This window comes from Schistocerca serialis, chromosome 6 (assembly GCF_023864345.2).
Source record: "Schistocerca serialis cubense isolate TAMUIC-IGC-003099 chromosome 6, iqSchSeri2.2, whole genome shotgun sequence".
NCBI lineage: Eukaryota > Metazoa > Arthropoda > Insecta > Orthoptera > Acrididae > Schistocerca > Schistocerca serialis.
In genome coordinates, this window is record NC_064643.1 from 162,029,083 (window position 1) to 162,050,654 (window position 21,572).

Below are 21,572 nucleotides of genomic sequence, written 5' to 3' on the forward strand. Positions count from 1 at the left end.
ACCGTCCCAAGGACATCAGTTGTTTTGACGGAATGTCATCTGCTCCACAGGCCTTGTTTTAGGGTGATGGCACGCAGAACAAATTTGGAGGAGGAGAAGAGTATAAGATGTTCGATTAGTGGTCGTGACACCCAACGATCTACGTACCCCTGCGCGTAACAGGAGTCGATGCAGTCGGCAGCGACGAGGCAGCGGTGTTCCGTGGTGAACGCCTTGTCCCTGGGCGTGGGTCCCGTGAGCCCCCGGATCACAGCCGGGGCACCGGCGCACTGCCCCACGTCTGTGGGCGGCTGCACCAGGCTTGCGACCGCAGGCACCACGGCCAACAGCGCGTCGAGGTTCTCGCACGTCTCCAACAGCGAGTAAGCTCCTGCGAAACAGTATTCGTACAACTTGAGACCTTAGCTTTTCCCGGAGAATTGAATGTTCAAATAACTTACGGGTTTGCTGCCGGGTGACGTCGTCGAACACCGCCGATATTTCGACAGGAGCACACCCTGCCATTCTCAAGGCACAAATGCAAGGAAGCAGAAATGTGCAAGCAAATTTAATACCTCGGTTCACAAAGGAGAAACAAGGAAGACACCACACACAGAACAAGTGTCAACACAAACAAAGATAACCAACATCAGAAATATCGATAGTTACTATTAATCAACAGGTGAGGTAGCACTAATTCTGTCTCTCTGTTTTTTGATGAGTGACAGAGCCGGATTCCAAGCAGCATTTAAACAAAATCCACCATCTCTGTTAATAAGGTTGCTTGATAGTCTGATTTCAACAGCTTCCTTAATAACACTATCCCAATAGCTGCAATTCCATAGGATGCAATTGCAGAACATCGCCTTGGGAACCGGTCATCCTATGGAATACAACAACACGGAGATTCTGGCTTGCACGTCCAGCTATTGGGATAGTGTTATTAAAGGCCGCTGTTGAAATCAGAATTGTATCTCCGACATCGCTGTGACCGGTAAAAGATCCTGCAAGAACGGGACCAACGACCACTGAAGAGAATGTTTCAACGTGGCAGAACTGCAAACCTTCCGCAAATTGCTGCAGATTTCCATGCTGGCCGCCAACAAGTGGCAGCAAGCGAACCATTCGACGAGACATCATCGATATGGGCTTTGAGAGCCTTAGGCCTACTTGTGTATCCTTGATGACTGCACGACACAAACCTTCAGGCCTCGCCTGGGCCCGTCAATAGCAACATTGGACTGTTGACGACTGGAAACATGTTCCCGGTTTGGAAGAAAATGGTTCTGAGCACTATGGGACTTAACATCTGAGGTCATCAGTCCCCTAGAACTTAGAACTACTTACACCTAACCTAAGGACATCACACACATCCACGCCCGAGGCAGGATTCGAACCTGCGACCGTAGCGGGCACGCGGTTCCAGACTGAAGCGCCTAGAACCGCTCGGCCACACTGGCCGGCCCGGTTTGGAAGAGTCTCGTTTCAAGTTGCATCGAGCGGATGGTCGTGTACGTGTATGGAGGCGACCTTATGAGTCCACGTACCCTGTATGTCAGCAGGGGTCTGTTCAAGCTGGTGGACGCTCTGCAATGGTGTGGGGCATGTGCAGCTGGAGTGATATGGGATCCCTGATACGTGTAGATACGACTCTGACAGGTGACACGTAAGCGTCCTGTCTGATCACCTGCATCCGTTCATGTCCGTTGTGCATTTCGACGTACTTGTGTAATTCCAGCAGGACAATGTGACACCCCACACGTCCAGAATTGCTACAGAGTGGCTCTAGGAACACTCTTCTGAGTTTAAACACTTCCGCTGGCATCCAAACTCCCCATACATGAATGTTATTGAACGTATCTGGGATGCATTGCAATGTGCTGTTCAGAAGAGACTCCACGTACTCTTGCGGATTTATGGACAGCCCTGCAGGATTCATAGTGTCTCCCACTGCACTACATACTAGAGATTCTTGCCCTCCATTCACATATGGTGTGCCGGCTGGAGTGGCCGAGCGGTTCTAGGCGCTACAGTCTGGAACCGCGCGACCGCTGCCGTCGCAGGTTCGAATCCTGCCTCGGGCGTGGATGTGTGTGATGTCCTTAGGCTAGTTAGGTTTAAGTAGTTCTGAGTTCTAGGGGACTGATGACCTCAGAAGTTAAGTCCCATAATGCTCAGAACCATTTGAACATATGGTGCATACTGTAATTAGTGAGCCATGTGTATTCCATACTGGGGCTGCTCACTTATATCGGTAGTAGCCACTTGCAGCAAATATCTCTAGCCTGCTACTGGGCGACAGAAGGATACCTACCCACAAGGGTCAGAGAGCAGCCCCTAGTGGTGACATATGGTCGTGTGCAGCATACTCATGCTCGTGAGCAAAATTGTGTGTAGTTCACAGTCCAATGTTTCCGTGGCTGTGTTTACATCCCTGTGGGCTAAGCATCACTTAAAGTCAGCAGCCTGACATGCTGTGTGTGTGTGTGTGTGTGTGTGTGTGTGTGTGTGTGTGCGTGTGTGAGTGTGGTGGTGACATTGAAACGCCACTTGGAATACGAACTGTCAGCTACTTAACCATTTGAAAGAAGCAAAGTTGTATTAGGAATCCTCCAGGCTGTGGATTTTATGGTGAGAGCCCATTTACAGCTAAGGATAGCAATTTGGAATTTCTGTATCTCCAGCATGCTGACTTTGGAATGGATCCGCAACTTCTTAGTGATGATGATAACGATTATATGGTTCAAATGGCTCTGAGCACTATGGGACTTAACTTCTAATGTCATCAGTCCCCTATAACTTAGAACTACTTAAACCTAACTAACCTAAGGACATCACACACATCCATGCCCGAGGCAGGATTCGAACCTGCGACCGTAGCGGTCGCGCGGTTCCAGACTGAAGCGCCTAGAACCTCTCGGCCACTCCAGCCGGCATAAAGATTAAAACCATCTTAAGTTGTAGAAGAAGAAATTTATTTACTGCTGATTGATACCAGACTGCTTGTCCATTTGAAATCACCCATAAAGTCTTGCTTTACATCAGTCATAAAAGTGGAAAAATGCCCATCAAATCATTAAGTGCGATAGCAGATAACATGCCCTCTACATCTGCTCATTGCTTACTGGCAGAGTGCTCTGAGATTATCTTGGTCGTGAGTTTATCTAATGAGCAACCATCTGAACTCTGTTCCTTATGATCATGTATCTTACGGTAGGTGGCACTGCCATGCTGTAAACTGATAAAGATGGACTTCTGACTGCAGGCAGGTATCATTATTAAAGCGAAAAATCAGGATGCCATGATGGTGTGCATATTCTAATACAATATTGAGAATTTCATAGTGATTCACATATCTATATACATATATTATATACGTAAACACAGCTAACTTTTAAATAGAAAAACTTCACGCTCGTAACCAGTACAGAGACTTTGGGCAGATCATATTTATGGATCGATTGACTCACTTGGCATGTTCTGTAACCTATTAAATAATTTCATACGAATTCCCTCTTCTTGTATATTCACAGGAGAATCTGTCAGAAGTGGGCCAAAGAGTGAGAGAACACAGTCAGCATTGTTGCCAAATTTATTCAAGATGGCGTCGATAGGTATGGCAAGAACAGATTGATGATGTCGCAGATGATGTCATGGTATCCCCTCTCTTCTCGCCCCTACCCCTCCCTCCCACCACCCTCCCCTCGTTTTCCCTCTCCCCTCCCCCACTTGGGAATTGGCGAGAAAATCTAAGTCTATGCTGAGCAGTTGGTGTGGAAGGATCTCTTTAATTCATCATTTGTTGGTATGTGCAGCTGATACCTTGTTGAAAGAATTTTCTTGCATTCACAATGCCGCCAGAAACTGGCAGGAAAAGCTTGGGAAGGAGCAAGTATTATCCCCTTGCGTCAAATAACAACTACATGCCCTAATTACACTGCTACAGATCGTCAATCTATATCAGTTAGAAAAATCGTACACATCTATATGGACAGCTGCAGATGAAAAAGATGTGGCAAAGACCATGAAGCGATACCCCAACGTAGCTAAAAACCTCACCTTAACTCCACCTACTGCTCATAAAAATCGTAAACATCCACTTGTATACTGTATTCAAACATTACGAATGACCTCGAAGGGATATTGATACGTAATCAGCATGGTTTCAGAAAACATCGTTCTTGTGCAACGCAGCTAGCTCTTCATTGGCACGAAGTAATGGCCGTTATCGACAGGGGATCTCAAGTTGATTCCATATTTCTAGACTTCCGGAAAGCTTTTGACACCGTTCCTCACAAGCGACTTCTAATCAAGCTACGGGCCTGTGGGGTATCGTCTCAGTTGTGCGACTGGATTCGTGATTTCCTGTCAGGAAGGTCGCAGTTCATAGTAATAGACGGCAAATCATCGAGTAAAACTGACGTGATATCAGGTGTTCCCCAGGGAAGCGTCCTGGGACCTCTGCTGTTCCTGATCTATATAAATGACCTGGGTGACAATCTGAGCAGTTCTCTTAGGTTGTTCGCAGATGATGCTGTAATTTACCGTCTAGTAAGGTCATCCGAAGACCAGTATCAGTTGCAAAGCGATTTAGAGAAGATTGCTGTATGGTGTGTCAGGTGGCAGTTGACGCTAAATAACGAAAAGTGTGAGGTGATCCATATGAGTTCCAAAAGAAATCCGTTGTAATTCGATTACTCGATAAATAGTACAATTCTCGAGGCTGTCAATTCAACTAAGTACCTGGGTGTAAAAATTACGAACAGTTTCACTTGGAAAGACCACATAGATAATATTGTGGGGAAGGTGAGCCAAAGGTTGCGTTTCATTGGCTGGACACTTAGAAGATGCAACAAGTCCACTAACGAGACAGCTTACACTACACTCGTTCGTCCTCTGTTTGAATATTGCTGCGCGGTGTGGGATCCTTACCAGGTGGAATTGACGGAGGACATCGAAAGGGTGCAAAAAGGGCAGCTCGTTTTGTATTATCACGTAATAGGGGAGAGAGAGTGGCAGATATGATATGCGAGTTGGGATGGAAGTCATTAAAGCAAAGACGATTTTCGTCGCTACGAGATCTATTTACGAAATTTCAGTCACCAACTTTCTCTTCCAAATGCGAAAATATTTTGTTGAGCCCAACCTACATAGGCAGGAATGATTATCAAAATAAAATAAGAGAAATCAGAGCTCGAACAGAAAGGTTTAGGTGTTCGTTTTTCCCGCGCGCTGTTCGGGAGTGGAATGGTAGAGAGATAGTATGATTGTGGTTCGATGAACCCTCTGCCAAGCACTTAAATGTGAATTGCAGAGTAATCATGTAGATGTAGATGTAGATGTAGATGTAGATGTTGTACAGCTACAGATCCAAACATATTGCAAATATCGTGAAATACATTAAGCCAACTCTCCTAAACCTCACCTGCAGAACATAACAACACACAGTACGTACCGCAGACAGAGTGTGTATACCACAAAAAGATATCTGGCAGCACCTTCCAAGAGAGGGACATAAAAATGTATTCATGCACACATCTAACACATGTGGGAGCACACATGGTTTGCGGCTGGCATGCCACAGCACGTACATTCAGCACAGCGTCCAGAGGCCTACTGCCATGTACCCGATCCAGGAGACTGCAAGTGACTCAGTGCAGCGCCTCAAGCGACACCTTGAACTACCACGGTACCTGGACTGCAAGTGTGCCCCACCCAGTAGCCTGTTCGCTAATGACTAAAGCCTCACGCAGACATGCAGGCGGAAGAGGCTCTTGAAGAAATACGCGGCCACCTCTGTTTGCGGGGCTCGCAATATCCCAGGGAACTTTTTGCTAGCGGCGGCTTCTTATGACTGGCAGCTCTGGAACATCAGTGGATCATCAGTACACTGACTGACTAAACTGGAGAGAAACGATGCATCTAAAACGTTACGAACGAAGTGCTTTCTGCCTTGTCACAAAGGCCATCAAGCGCATTTCACAGAACAAATTCCAAGGAAGTCTCTGGTTTGTACAAATGTGTCTTCACACAGAGACCACCTCCAAATCATTACATGTGAAAAAATTCCGTCTGCCAGCGGCCTTGCAGTGGCAGTCTTTACATAAGCAGGTTCTTTGAGAGTGATTCATAAACATTTGTCAGTTTACCCAGCGTCCCATTCTTCTTGGAAGGACAGAGCGCTTAGATAACAGGACCAACAACAGGCGAAGTGCTTCCTGGAAGGGCACATCCACTCTTAAATGCCGCTGGCCGCCTGAAACAACAACAAGGTATGACGCACTTCCTGTCTTTGCACCTGCAAAGCGAAACTTTTTGAGATGTGTTTTTCTGTTGTTCACGAAGTCGGTCTTTCCGGAATATCTCAAAAATACCTGATTCTTCAGTTTCTCATATCGTATTTGTTGATCTAACAGCCCGCGAGCGTACTGCCAGTTCATAGTGTCTAAGGGACACAACATTTAGCCGGTCAGACATGTCGGAATCGTCAGGTGCGCTGACGAACTGAGTTCCTGTGGCGGTCGATTAATATCCCATACCTATGCAGGCTGCTCCCTTCATGGTCCGCGCCCGCAGCCACGCGTTGTTGGTGGCGGAGACTCTAGCGAAGGAGTCTGTTATAGTGTCGTTATAAGTTTGGCGGCCGAAGACTTCCGGCATAAGAAGTCAGCCTCGTTCTGCCAACGGCCTTGTCAAAGAGGGCGGAGGAGCGGATAGAGGTTCAGGGCACTCTCTTGTCCAAGGGGTGGGAAATTGCCCCAAAAGGCGGAAGAATCAGCAATGATCAACGAAATGAGGATGCAGAAGGCAATGGAAACCACTGCATTAAAGCCACGTAACGTGTATCCACAGGACATGTGGCCTGTAATTGAAGAAGTATCATGATGATCTCTCCATTGGCAAAAGATTCCGGAATAGTCCCCCATTCGGATCTCCGGGACGGGACAGCCAAGGAGGAGGTTACCATGAGAAAAAGATTGAATAATCAACGAAAGGTCGGGGCGAGGAATGTCAGAAGCTTGAACGTGGTAGCGTAACTAGAAAATCTGAAAAGGGAAATGCAAAGGCTCAATCTAGATATAGTAGGGGTCAGTGAAGTGGAAGGAAGACAAGGATTTCTGGTCAGATGAGTATCGGGTAATATCAACAGCAGCAGAAAATGGTATAACAGGTGCAGGATTCGTTATGAATAGGAAGGTAGGGCAGAGGGTATGTTACTGTGAACAGTTCAGTGACCGGGTTGTTCTAATCAGAATCGACAGCAGACCAACACCTACAAGGATAGTTCAGGTATACATGCCGACGTCGCAAGCTGAAGATGAACAGATAGAGAAAGTGTATGAGGATATTGAAAGGGTAATGCAGTATGTAAAGGGGGACGAAAATCTGATAGTCATGGGCGACTGGAATGTAGTTGTAGGGGAAGGAGTAGAAGAAAAGGGTACAGGAGAATATGAGCTTGGGACAAGGAATGAAAGAGGAGAAAGAAGTTCTGTAACAAGTTTCAGCTAGTAATAGCGAATACCCTGTTCAAGAATCAAAAGAGGAGGAGGTATACTAGGAAAAGGCCGGGAGATACGGGAAGATTTCAATTAGATTACATCATGGTCAGACAGAGATTCCGAAATCAGATACTGGATTGTAAGGCGTACCCAGGAGCAGATATAGACTCAGATCACAATATAGTAGTGATGAAGAGTAGGCTGAAGTTCAAGGCATTAGTCAGGAAGAATCAATACGCAAAGAAGTGGGATACGGAAGTACTAAGGAATGACGAGATACGTTTGAAGTTCTCTAACGCTATAGATACAGCAATAACGAATAGCGCAGTAGGCATTACAGTTGAAGAGGAATGGACAACTCTAAAAAGGGCCATCACAGAAGTTGGGAAGGAAAACATAGGTACAAAGAAGGTAGCTGCGAAGAAGCCATAGGTAACAGAAGAAATACTTCAGTTGATTGATGAAAGGAGGAAGTACAAACATGTTCCGGGAAAATCAGGAATACAGAAATACAAGTCGCTGAGGAATGAAATAAATAGGAAGTGCAGGGAAGCTAAGACGAAATGGCTGCAGGAAAAATGTGAAGACATCGAAAAAGATATGATTGTCGGAAGGACAGACTCAGCATACAGGAAAGTCAAAACAACCTTTGGTGACATTAAAAGCAACGGTGGTAACATTAAGAGTGCAACGGGAATCCCACTGTTAAATGCAGAGGAGAGAGCAGATAGGTGAGAAGAATACATTGAAAGCCTCTATGAGGGTGAAGATTTGTCTGATGTGATAGAAGAAGAAACAGGAGTCGATTTAGAAGAGATAGGGGATCCAGTATTAGAATCGGAATTTAAAAGAGCTTTGGAGGACTTACGGTCAGAATTTCTAAAATCATTGGGGGAAGTGGTAAAAAAACGACTATTCACGTTGGTGTGTAGAATATATGAGTCTGGCGACATACCATCTGACTTTCGGAAAAGCATCATCCACACAATTCCGAAGACGGCGAGAGCTGACAAGTGCGAGAATTATCGCACAATCAGCTCATGCATCGAAGCTGCTTACAAGAATAATATACAGAATAATGGAAAAGAAAATTGAGAATGCGCCAGGTGACGATCAGTTTGGCTTTAGGAAAAGTAAAGGGACGAGAGAGGAAATTCTGACGTTACGGCTAATAATGGAAGCGAGGCTAAAGAAAAATCAAGACACTTTCATAGGATTTGTCGACCTGGAAAAAGCGTTCGACAATATAAAATGGTGCAAGCTGTTCGAGATTCTGAAAAAAGTAGGGGTAAGCTATAGGGAGAGACGGGTCATATACAATATGTACAACAACCAAGAGGGAATAATAAGAGTGGACGATCAAGAACGATGTGCTCGTATTAAGAAGGGTGTAAGACAAGGCTGTAGCCTTTCGCAACTACTCTTCAATCTGTACATCGAGGAAGCAATGATGGAAATAAAAGAAAGGTTCAGGAGTGGAATTAAAATACAAGGTGAAAGGATATCAGTGATACGATTCGCTGATGACATTTCTATCCTGAGTGAAAGTGAAGAAGAATTAAATGATCTGCTGAACGGAATGAACAGTCTAATGAGTACACAGTATGGTTTGAGAGTAAATCGGAGAAAGACGAAGGTAATGAGAAGTAATAGAAATGAGAACAGCGAGAAACTTAACATCAGGATTGATGGTCACGAAGTCAATGAAGTTAAGGAATTCTGCTACCTAGGCAGTAAAATAACCAATGACGGACGGAGCAAGGAGGACATCAAAAGCAGACTCGCTATGGCAAAAAAGGCATTTCTGGCCAAGAGAAGTCTACTAATACCAAATACCGGCCTTAATTTGAGGAAGAAATTTCTGAGGATGTACGTCTGGAGTACAGCATTGTATGGAAATGAAACATGGACTGTGGGAAAACCGGAACAGAAGAGAATCGAAGCATTTGAGACGTGGTACTGTAGACGAATGTTGGAAATTAGGTGGACTGATAAGGTAAGGAATGAGGAGGTTCTACGCAGAATCGGAGAGGAAAGGAATATGTGGAAAACACTGATAAGGAGAAGGGACTGGATGCTAAGACATAAGGGAATGACTTCCATGGTACTAGAGGGAGCTGTAGAGGGGAAAAACTGTAGAGGAAGACAGAGATTGGAATACGTCAAGCAAATAATTGAGGACGTAGGTTGCAAGTGCTGCTCTGAGATGAAGAGGTTAGCACAGGAAAGGAATTCGTGGCGGGCCGCTTCAAACCAGTCAGTAGACTGATGACCAAAAAAGAAAAATTAGTTTTGTCTCCACCCTGATCGCCAATAGTTTTGTTTGCTGAGGGTCTCCTTAATTAAACGCATTGATGGTTCCCAAGCCCTGCTAAGATTACAGCCGCAATCTCCGTTGATGAGATCGTCCCTGGTGCTAATTTCTGTGGTCTCATAGACGAAGCTGTCCGAGTATTTGGAAGTTGGTACCAATATCCTGGTACGTTCGAATTCCATCACGTGATTCTTGGACAAACAGTGCTCTGCGATGACCGACTTGTTGGGACACATCAGTCGAACGTGCCTATGGCGTTCTCGGCAAGGACCTTCGACGGCGCGCACTGTCTGTCCAATATATGTCTTCCCACATTGACAGGGGATCTAGTATATGCCTAGTGAGGCAGACTCCTCTGCATCTGAAATGGTGCACGCACTGCGTACTAGGGTTCCCAGTAGTCACTCCTTGTGAAGGGTGCCGGCAGCTGTCTGCATGAAAATACAGGTCAGTGTGGGTTTTCTTCCGTGGCCCAGGATACAGTCAGCTCTTCACATGACCATGACGTCTACTAATGGTATTGTTCCTTCTGTTTCGGTCTACATAGTGAATTTGTCCGCAGCCCATGGTCTCGCACTCGCGTCCTCGCTTCCCTAGCACGGGGTCCCGGGTTCGATTCCCGGGGGGGTCAGGGATTGTCACCTGCCTCGAGATGACTGGGTGTTTGTGTTGTCGTCATCATTTCATCATCATTCATGAACGTGGCGAGATTCGACTGAGCAAAGGTTGGGAATTTGTACGGGTGCTGATAACCGCGCAGTTGAGTGCCCCACAAACCAAACATCATCATCATCATCATCATCCATAGTGAATTTGATGTTGGGATGTGTGGACTTCAAATGTGTAAGGAACTGAAGGAAAGAGTCCGTTCCATGGGGCCAGATGATGAACGTGTCTTCCATATTACGTAAAAAAAACACATTGGTTTCCATTTGGATGACGACAGGGCTTCCTCCTCGAAATTCAGCGTATATAGATTCGCGATCACAGGTGAGAGCGAGCCGCCAATTGCGACTCCTCCGGCTTGTTCGTAGTATTCTCCATCAAACAGAAAATAGGTGGAGGTCAGGACATGCCTGAAATGGTCGGTGGTCTTCTCGTCAAATTTCTGACCAATAAGCTCTGGTGACTCTCGTAGAAGTATCCTGGTGGATAACGAAGCGACGTCAAAACTGCACTTCACAAAATCCACAGAATCAAAGATACGATGAGTGCATTTATCCACAAAAGGCTTGGTTCTTTCTTCAGGTACTTTGCCGGCAAATTTGTAGGTGCCCTAATGTTTCCATGGGACGCAACGGCACACAATCTTTGTGAACTTTACGGAGTCCATAAAGTCGTGGTGGTGCAGGTCCTTGAGATAAAAAATTCATGGTGACCCCTCTGATAAATCCGTGTCCTTGAGAAGAGACCTAGTTTTGCTCTCCACCTCTTCGAGGGGACCAGCGTTGGCCTCCCTTTGGGTCTCGTCGTCTAGCAGGCTCTGCACCTTTTCAGTGTAATCCCTGTGGGAAAGAACAACACTAGCGTTGCCTTTGTTAGCAGGTAAAACAAAAATCTCAGGGCACTCTCTGAGGTCACGAATAGCCTCCCTCTCTGTGCTAATGTTCATTTTTATAGGCTTAGTTCTCGTCGGAGCATGACAGGTTTCATACCGTACATTTTCAGTTGCTTGAAGCAGTAGTAGCGCCACAATTTGTTCAACTGCGCTGACGACGTCCATGCTTGGTGTGAACTTAGGGTTGGTAGCAAAGCTAAGACCCTTCTCCAAAACTGAAACTGCATTGTCAGTCAGCCCCATGTCAGTCAGATTGATGACTGTCTTGGATGGGGCCTCCACCGGTAGCCTTACTAAGGGCGGAATCGGCTGCCACCAGGGTAACACCGTGAGTCCAATCCCAGGTCCAGAAATTATAATGATCAGCCAGTTGCGAATATAGTCTAAATGGTTCGTGAAAGTTGTACTCAATGTTCCGGCGGGTAAAGTGCACTTTATCGCATATCAAAGCAAGGCTGACCCGCTTCTTAATTCTCTTGGCTGCTGCAGAATCGATGTGACGCGTGACCTTAGCAAAATTCGGCAGAACCTGCTGGGCACAACATCTCTTCAGAAACGCAAGAGGACTCAGGAAATGCCGTCTTTGGCGGGGGAGCTTGCCGAAGTTATTCACGCTGCGATGCATCTCCTCCTTATAAAAATGTAGGATGAAGGGGTAGGGTATATTAGTGAGCTGTGTCCCCTAGAAAACCTTCCTGTAGAATGAGTCTGCTTCAAGAGATTGCTCAACTTGACCAGCATCCTATTCTTCTCGGAGCACCGGAGCGCTTAAATGTCACTGAGGAAATACTAGGATATTCATCCTGTCTTCCCATGTTCAAACCATTAAGCATATTTCCCAGAATGACTATAAAGGCAGAAGAACGCTCTTCCCTTGTTAATAACCTGTCTGCAGACCACCCCATCCCAGACACATAAGAGCCTGAAAACCAGAGTTTTCCCCAGGATACCGCATTCCCATTGGTTCCCATGAAAGTAGTGGACAGCACTTTAATAAATATAAACCCCAATGCCTGCATCATCATCCTCATTCTGCACTTGTCTGAAGTCATATTTGTTGGTTTATGCTCAGTCTTGTTGATCCACGAGGAAGTGCTCGGCAGCAGCAAATACCAGCAGTACCAGTGCCATCGGTAAATGGCTAGGATAGTCTGAGTTCTTGGAGGAATTGACATACTACGAAGTTTTTTATGTACTTAAATGTGTTTTAGTCAGTAAATTCAAATTTTGTAGTACTGAACATGTTTGTTAGTAGCACACAACAATTCTTATTGTTTTTGTTGCTGCTGCAGCATATATACATCAGATGATGGCTGGACTCAGTTGTAAACTTAAGGCAAAAAGGTAGTAAGCCAATGAGTCTGGGGATGGTGCTGCACAGTTACCAGACTACTTGGAGGATTCTCCAGCAGCAGTTCAACCATCACAGCAGTCATCTAGGTAGATATTCTCGATAAAAGAATTTCCACATATATTAGCAGCTGTGTACGTTCTAATTTCGTAGTACTGAGTGCTTTGACATGTGCTAATAATATACAATAACTCTTTGTGTTGTTGCTATAGCATTTATTCCTGAAATGCTGGCCGATCTCGATCGGCAGCAGGAGAGTGAAATATGGCAACAGCATGCCAATGAGTCTGGGGGTAGGATTGTACAAAACCCGTAGAATAGTTGGAGCAGCCTCCAGCGTCAATTCAACTGTCACCACAGTCATGTAAGTGCATATGAAGGTTTCAGTTTTTTGTAGTGCTGTAATTTTTGTGTGAATCTCTTTTTAAAACAATGTGATATGTTGCTGTAGGTGATGTGGGAAGCTGGACCTCTGACTCCATGCTGACCCCGACATGGAGATGCCAGAGTGGGTGGAGGATATGGAGCGGGAACTGCAACTATGTGAACGTCACAACGTAGGGTCAGAGATGCTGGAGCTGGTGGAAGTCATCCCTGACGACCTTGGGGCAGAGTGATATAGATAATTTATATATTCTTTATTTTTATATTAGCTCATACACTACTAGACATTAAAATTGCTACACCACGAAGGTGGCGTGCTACAGACGCGAAATTTAACCGACAGCGAGAAGATGCTGTCATATACAAATGATTAGCTTTTCAGAGCATTCACACAAGGTTGGCGCCGGTGGCGACACCTACGCAGTGCTGACATGAGGAAAGTTTCCAACTGATTTCTCACACACAAATAGCAGTTGACCGGCGTTGCCTGGGGAAACGTTGTTGTGATGCCTCGTGTGAGGAGGAGAAATAAGTACCATCACGTTTCCAACTTTGATAAAGGTCAGACTGTAGCCTATCGCGATTGCGGTTTATCGTATCGCGACATTGCTGCTCGCGTTGGTCGAGATCCAATGACTGTTAGCAGAATATGGAATTGGTTGGTTCAGAAGGGTAATACCGAATGCCGTGCTGGATCCCAACGGCCTCGTATCACTAGCAGTCGAGATGACAGGCATCTTATCCGCATGGCTGTCTAACGGATCGTGCAGCCACGTCTCGATCCCTGACTCAACAGATGGGGACGTTTGCAAGATAACAACCATCTGCACGAACAGTTCGAAGACGTTTGCAGCAGCATGGACTATCAGCTCGGAGACCATGGCTACGGTTACCCTTGACGCTGCATCACAGACAGGAGCGCCGGCGATGGTGCACTCGACGACGAACCTGGGTGCACGAATGGCAGAACGTCATTTTTTCGGATAAATCCAGGTTCTGTTTACAGCATCATGATGGTCGCATCCGTGTTTGGCAACATCGCGGTGAACGCACATTGAAAGCGTGTAATCGTCATCGCCATACGGGCGTCTCAGCCGGCGTGATGGTATGGGGTGCCATTGGTTACCCGTCTCGGTCACCTCTTGTTCGCATTGACGGCACTTTGAACAGTGGACGTTACATTTCAGATGTGTTACGACCCGTGGCTCTACCCTTCATTCGATCCCTGCGAAATCCCACATTTCAGCAGGATAATCCACGACCGCATGTTGCAGGTCTTGTACGGGCCTTTCTGGATACAGAAAATGTTCGACTGCTGCCCTAGCCAGCACATTCTCCAGATCTCTCACCAACGGAAAACGTATGGTCAATGGTGGCCGAGCAACTGGCTCGTCACAATACGCCAGTCACTCGTTGACCACGATGGCACCGAAACAGAGGACGACCGAAGAAAGGCAGAAATACTGAATTCAGTGTTCCGAAACTGTTTCACTGCGGAAAATCGTAACACGGTCCCTGACTTCAGCCGTCGCACGGACGCCAAAATGGAAAATATTGAAATAAACGATATCGGAATTGAAAAACAACTGGTATCACTTAGTAGCGGAAAAGCATCCGGACCAGACGAGATACCCTTAAGATTCTACAGTGATTATGCTAAAGAACTTGCCCCCTTTCTATCAGCAATTTATCGTAGATCGCTGGAAGAACGTAAAGTACCTAGCGACTGGAAGAAAGCGCAGGTCGTTCCCATTTTCAAGAAGGGTCATAAATCAGATGCGAATAATTATAGGCCTATTTCGCTTACGTCAATCTGTTGTAGAATAATGGAACATGTTTTGTGTTCTCGTATTATGACGTTCTTAGATAATACAAATCTCCTTCATCATAACCAACATGGATTCCGCAAACAGAGATCATGTGAAACTCAGCTCGCCCTATTTGCCCAAGAAATTCACAGTGCCGTAGACACTGGCGAGCAGATTGATGCCGTATTCCTGGACTTCAGGAAGGCATTTGATACGGTTCCGCACTTACGTTTAGTGAAAAAAATACGAGCTTACGGAATATCGGACCAGGTTTGTGATTGGATTCAGGATTTCCTAGAAGAAAGAACACAACATGTCATTCTTAACGGTTCAAAATCTGCAGATGTAGAGGTAATTTCGGGAGTACCGCAGGGAAGCGTGATAGGACCTTTATTGTTTACAATATACATAAATGACTTAGTTGACAACATCGGTAGCTCCGTGAGGCTATTTGCAGATGACACGGTTGTCTACAAGAAAGTAGCAACATCAGAAGACTCGTACGTACTCCAGGAGGACCTGCAGAGGATTAATGCATGGTGCGACAGCTGGCAGCTTTCCCTAAACGTAGATAAATGTAATATAATGCGCATACATAGGGGCAGAAATCCATTCCAGTACGATTATGCCATAGGTGGCAAATCATTGGAAGCGGTAACGACCGTAAAATACTTAGGAGTTACTATCCGGAGCGATCTGAAGTGGAATGATCACATAAAACAAATAGTGGGAAAAGCAGGCGCCAGGTTGAGATTCATAGGAAGAATTCTAAGAAAATGTGACTCATCGACGAAAGAAGTAGCTTACAAAACGCTTGTTCGTCCGATTCTTGAGTATTGCTCATCAGTATGGGACCCTTACCAGGTTGGATTAATAGAAGAGATAGACATGATCCAGCGAAAAGCAGCGCGATTCGTCATGGGGACATTTAGTCAGCGCGAGAGCGTTACGGAGATGCTGAACAAGCTCCAGTGGCGGACACTTCAAGAAAGGCGTTACGCAATACGGAGAGGTTTATTATCGAAATTACGAGAGAGCACATTCCGGGAAGAGATGGGCAACATATTACTACCGCCCACATATATCTCGCGTAATGATCACAACGAAAAGATCCGAGAAATTAGAGCAAATACGGAGACTTACAAGCAGTCGTTCTTCCCACGCACAATTCGTGAATGGAACAGGGAAGGGGGGATCAGATAGTGGTACAATAAGTACCCTCCGCCACACACCGTAAGGTGGCTCGCGGAGTATAGATGTAGATGTAGATGATGAACTGTGGTATCGTGTTGAAGCATCATGGGCAGCTGTACCTGTACACGCCATCCAAGCTCTGTTTGACTCAATGCCCAGGCGTCTCAAGGCCGTTATTACGCCCAGAGGTGGTTGTTCTGGGTACTGATTTCTCAGGATCTATGCACCCAAATTGCGTGAAAATGTAATCACATGTCAGTTCTAGTATAATATATTTGTCCAATGAAAACCCGTTTATCATCTGCGTTTCTTCTTGGTGGAGCAATTTTAATGGCCAGTAGTGTATAATCAGTGTTCTTTCTTTGAAGCGGACAAGCTTCTTCAACGCTATTTTTCGTAGCAGTGCACATAATCCGTGTTCTTCCTTTGAAGCTGATTAGGTTAATCAATGTCTAGAAATCTGCACTTATTTTTTCGTTTTTCTTTCTCTAAGTCAGCGAGCTGAATGCGTTTAGGGGGCCACTCCACCAAACCACCACGACACTTTGCAATGGCCCTGGTGCTTGGACTGGTGAAGACATTATCAAAACGCAGTCCTGTCAGGCATGCTCCGCCCATATCAGGATGGGTCTCGTTGCTGCACAGGCAGCCAGCATAACTGCCTCCCCCCCCCCCATTACCTCCACCACCTCCATCTCCACTGCCACACCTGTGTCATCACTCTGCCAGCTGTGGGCTGCAAATGGCCGACAGGCTTCCACCCATCCAGTCATTAAGACGCCACTACCAACTGAATCAGGGCTGGGAGTCACCGACACATTTCATCCCCCCATAATGGCAGCCATCTCTGCAACCTGGATGCTCCTTCTGGCCTGATGCATCGCGTGAGGAGGCTCCAACTAACTGCCAGTGACCTCACAAGGATGATGCACCATGCCGAATACCTCCTATTAGTGGCGCACACTGTAATTTAATTGTGGCATTGCGTTACTGAGTGAAAGTGATTGAAGATGCATTTGAGGAAAGTATCTCGTTTACTCACATAGAAAACCCAGCTGGAGAACGAAGAGATCCAATTAGCTGTCTGAAAGCACGCCTCTCTGTGCAGGAAACAGGACTCTGGTGTTGAAGAGAGAAACATTGTATGTATTTGAGGGGAAAATGGCATGGTAGAGCAGAGCACCTCAGCCACTAAGTCGTTTCATGAACTCACCTCGAGTGCTCTACAGGCCAAGTTTTCCGAAATGGAAATTAGAGGGTCAGGTAAAACACACAGATGAGTACTACACCTCGATATACACTCACATGTCTTTGGTCCCATAAATGGAGAGTCCAGCTACATCAAACTTCCGAAGGATATAGCAATCAAGCATGCATATATTAATGTCAAAAATTAAAATGATAGGTTTTGGTTTTCAAGGTCAATTCTGGCTTGCAAGAGAAATTATAAGACAAATCCACAGCGTACATCTCAATACGGAAGAGAGAATTATATTTGTAGATTTTATGACTTCGATGTTGTTGAGTTCCCTGTTAAGATCCACGACATACCTAACTTTGAGACTCAGAAAATTGGCTCATGTTTATGGTTATGGCCAGTAGAAAGAAAAATGCAGTCAGACGAGCAGAGCAAACGGGATAGACATAAAGTCCATGGACACTTCATTTCTGCGATTTTACAGGTTCTGTTCTCTGAGGGTAATAGGCATCACTACACATGGATCAAAGACATGTACTGCCTACTTTCCTCCTAACTGAATAATCGTAATGGTAAAATGTATTATTGCTTTAGTGTTTGAATGTGTTTTCCACAAGCGAGTCATTAGCATAGTATCTTGTAGATTGTTCTACCAAGAAACTGGATTGTTTTGAAATGCACACTGAGCAAAATAAGTTCTTAACGTTTAAGAATATCCGCCATCAGGAGCGATGTCCCTTTGTAACCTATGGTGAATTAAGTGATGAAAATAAATTTCTAATGTTTAAGAGGGCCCATCATCAGGAGCGATGTCCCTTGGCAGTGTACGCTGAATTAAGTGCCTCCTCACTCCTGTGACTTGCTGCGAAGGCGACACTAAAGGCTTAAACAGCACCTTCACATAAAAACGCTTACCATATGCTGTAGTGTACCAGGTCTTAACCACCACAAATCATTTGTTAGGGACAATTCTGTGATTTGGCTGTTCGCTGAGGTCGAAAAACTTTCTTGGGAGGCCGATAAGCTTTACAGCAGCAGCACTCTCATGACTAAGTCGAAGGAGAGTAATGATTAGTCCGATGGTGTAGATGACTGTCGTATATTTGTGCTGTTAAAAATAACAGCGTAAACTCCTCGCAAGGACTACTGCTGTCTAATGAGAATGTTCCGTGGTGCCACTCACAGTGCATGCAACTTTAAATATAAATTACTCTGTCACAAACACGTCTTTTTTCACAATTTGAGCGGTTTGATGCTCACTTTTGTCTTGAGCAGTTGGCTGGATTCGGTATGAAGAATTATTAATACAGGTTCCCACCTAAGAGTCTAGAAAAATACATCGCATTCTCCAAATGAATGACGCCAAGAATTATGCTCCATCTCCTATACTCACTAAGTTTTACCAAGGCACCACTCCAGATACTTGTTGAAAATCTGCCTCAGGATGATATGTACATCACACCAAGTACATATCCCCATGACGCCAAGTTTCAGCTTGTGATAATGAAGGGGCTAGTCCTCCGTCCAGGGATTTCCATTTGAGTTCTGGAAGCATCTCCTAACACCTACTTGTTGTTCAAACCTACCGATAACAAATACAGCAGCCCGCCTCTGAATTACTTCAATGTCCTCCTTCAATCTGACCTGGTACGGATCCCAAACATTGGAGCAGTACTCAAGAGTAGGTCGCAATAGTGTCCTACATGCGCCCTGTTTTACAACTGAACCACTCTTTCCTAAAATTCTCCCAATAAACTGAAGCTGATCATTTACCTTCCGTACTACAGTTCTCACATGCTGGTTCCATTTCATGTCGTTCAGTAACCTTACATCCACATATTTTAACGTATTGACTGTGCCAATCAAGAAACTAGTAGTACTGTAACCGAACACTGAAGGTTAGTTCTTCCTACTCATCCGCATTCACTTACATTTTTCCACACTTAGAGCGAGCTTCCATTTATGACACCAACTAGAAATTTTGTGTAAGTCATCTTGTACCTTCCTACAGTCACTCAACTTCGACTCCTTACCACACTACCACAGCATCATCAGCAAACAACTGCGGATTGTGCCCACGCTGTATACCAAATCATTTATGTGTATAGGGAACAACAGCAGTCCTATGACAGGTCCCTGGGGCACTCCTGATGACACCCTTGTCTCGACGAACACTTGCCGTCAAGGACAACATACTGGATTCTATTATTTAAGAAGTCTTCGGACCACTCTCATGTCTGCGAACTTATACCACACACTCGTACCTTCATTAACAGCCTGCAATAGGGCAACGTGTCAAATGCTTTCTGGAAATCTAGAAATGAGGAATCTGCCTGTTGTCCTTCATCCATAGCTCACAGTATATCATGTGAGAAAAGGGCAAGCTGAGTATCTCATGCTTTCTAAAACGATGCTATTCGTGGACATAAGCTTCTCAATCTCATATTGCTTTGAAGTCAGTGTATGGAAAAATCTGTCTGCCACTAGGGAATATAAAATATCTAATTTTACTATTCACGGCACTGGATGCGGATGTTGATGATGTTGATTTGAAGTGAGGAGTGGTCAATATCATGATGATCAGCACTCTGGCGAAAAGTCAGTGTGCCAATCTCCTGGGTGGGGATGAAAGCTGTCCGACATGTGGAGCAGTTCATAGTGTATTAAAGTCTGCCTCCATTCCCCACCAATTTAGGGATGAGGCCCGACAATTCACAAAATTTCACCACTCTTGTAACACTGGAATCAGTATCGGCGAGAATGGTGGGCAGATCTCAATTGAGATTGAGGGCTGCCCTAATATCATTAGACAGAACACACATTACCAAAATATGCTGAACTGAAAGTGGCACACCACAAATTTCAGAGAGTGGTAGAGCCTCCCACCAGAGGAGGTAGTCATGTGTTAACGGGCTATGTCCGATGCACAGCCTGGTAAGCAGAACCTCCTTCCAGCAGTGTGGCTGACATGAAGTCTGCCATGCCTGTGTAGTCGATATGACCGATCGCAGTTTGTTTCCTGTCATCTGAAATCATTCATTCTCCCACTGTTTCATGATGCTTCTGTCAGAAAACGAGATGATGGCGTGCAGTGCGATGAGACATTGACAGACAGCACCACCCCGATATGCTTCCTTGGAGGTTTCGTCGGCCATGTCGTTTCCTTGTGTCCCTATGTGGCCAGGTACCCAGCAAAAGATTACCTCCTTGCCACGGTGTTGGAGCTGCTGTAAGGAATCATGGATGAACTGAATCAGCTGGTCTAATGGATGCATTTGATGAAATGCTTGTAGTGCAGTAAGCGAGTTGGAACAGACAAGAAACCTCCTACCGCTACCGAGCGAGGTGGCGCAGTGGTCAGCACACTGGACTCGCATTCGGGAGGACGACAGTTCAATCCCGTCTCCAGCCATCCTGATTTAGGTTTTCCGTGATTTCCCTAAATCGTTTCAGGCAAATGCCGGGATGGTTCCTTTGAAAGGGCACGGCCGATTTCCTTCCCAATCCTTCCCTAACCCGAGCTTGCGCTCCGTCTCTAATGACCTCGTTGTCGACGGGACGTTAAACACTAACCACCACCACCACCTCCTACCGTTACATCTGTGAATCCTCTCCAGTGCCATCAGAATGTCATATAACTCCACATTGTAAATTGTTTCAGACGATGCACTTTGAAAACCCTGTCAGGAAAAACAGCAGAACAACTGTGGACATTGTGGACATTCTCTTGCTGGGATCCACCGGTATAAACTATGATCAAACCGTTTTCGCCCATTTTAAATACATACTACAAAGTTGTATACCAGATTAATTTTTTACAAGTTTTCTTGTACTATGTCAAGCTTAAAATCTCAAAAGCCATTGTATTGGTCATAGGATTTTGTACATTTCAGATGCTATATAATCTTCCTCTAGTACAGGCAACAAAACTATACACTGGTACATGGAAGCGACTTCGATCAGTGGTCGCTGTTCCTGTGGACCAGTACATGTGTATTTAATGGAATCACCACATATGGTTGATTTCAACACGCAGACGTTACTTGTTTCCCCATATATAGGAAAAGACAGACGCGGTAAAATCTTATTGAGATCTCTACCTGGTAACGTTAGCGAAGCTTTTATAATTCGTAATTTTATTCAGTTATGTGTGACAGAAAAATAACGAGAAGAGAGACACTGTGTTGTCAACAAAGACTCCGGTACCATTAAACTATTCTATTTCCAGCTTGGTTACCGTAGGAATACGTAGACGAGATTAGGTTGTACTTACAGTCAGTCATT

The 21,572-nt window shown here is 45.3% G+C and overlaps 1 protein-coding gene across 2 annotated transcripts in view; it reads right to left on the bottom strand.

The window, feature by feature from the left end:
* Nucleotides 1–21,572, bottom strand: part of LOC126484396 (uncharacterized) — a 128,140-nt gene that overhangs the window by 96,654 nt on the left and 9,914 nt on the right. For both annotated transcript variants that reach the window (XM_050107894.1, XM_050107895.1), the window contains exon 2: nt 148–370. In XM_050107894.1, the coding sequence (XP_049963851.1) occupies nt 148–370 (223 nt within the window). The remainder of the gene's footprint in view (nt 1–147; nt 371–21,572) is intronic.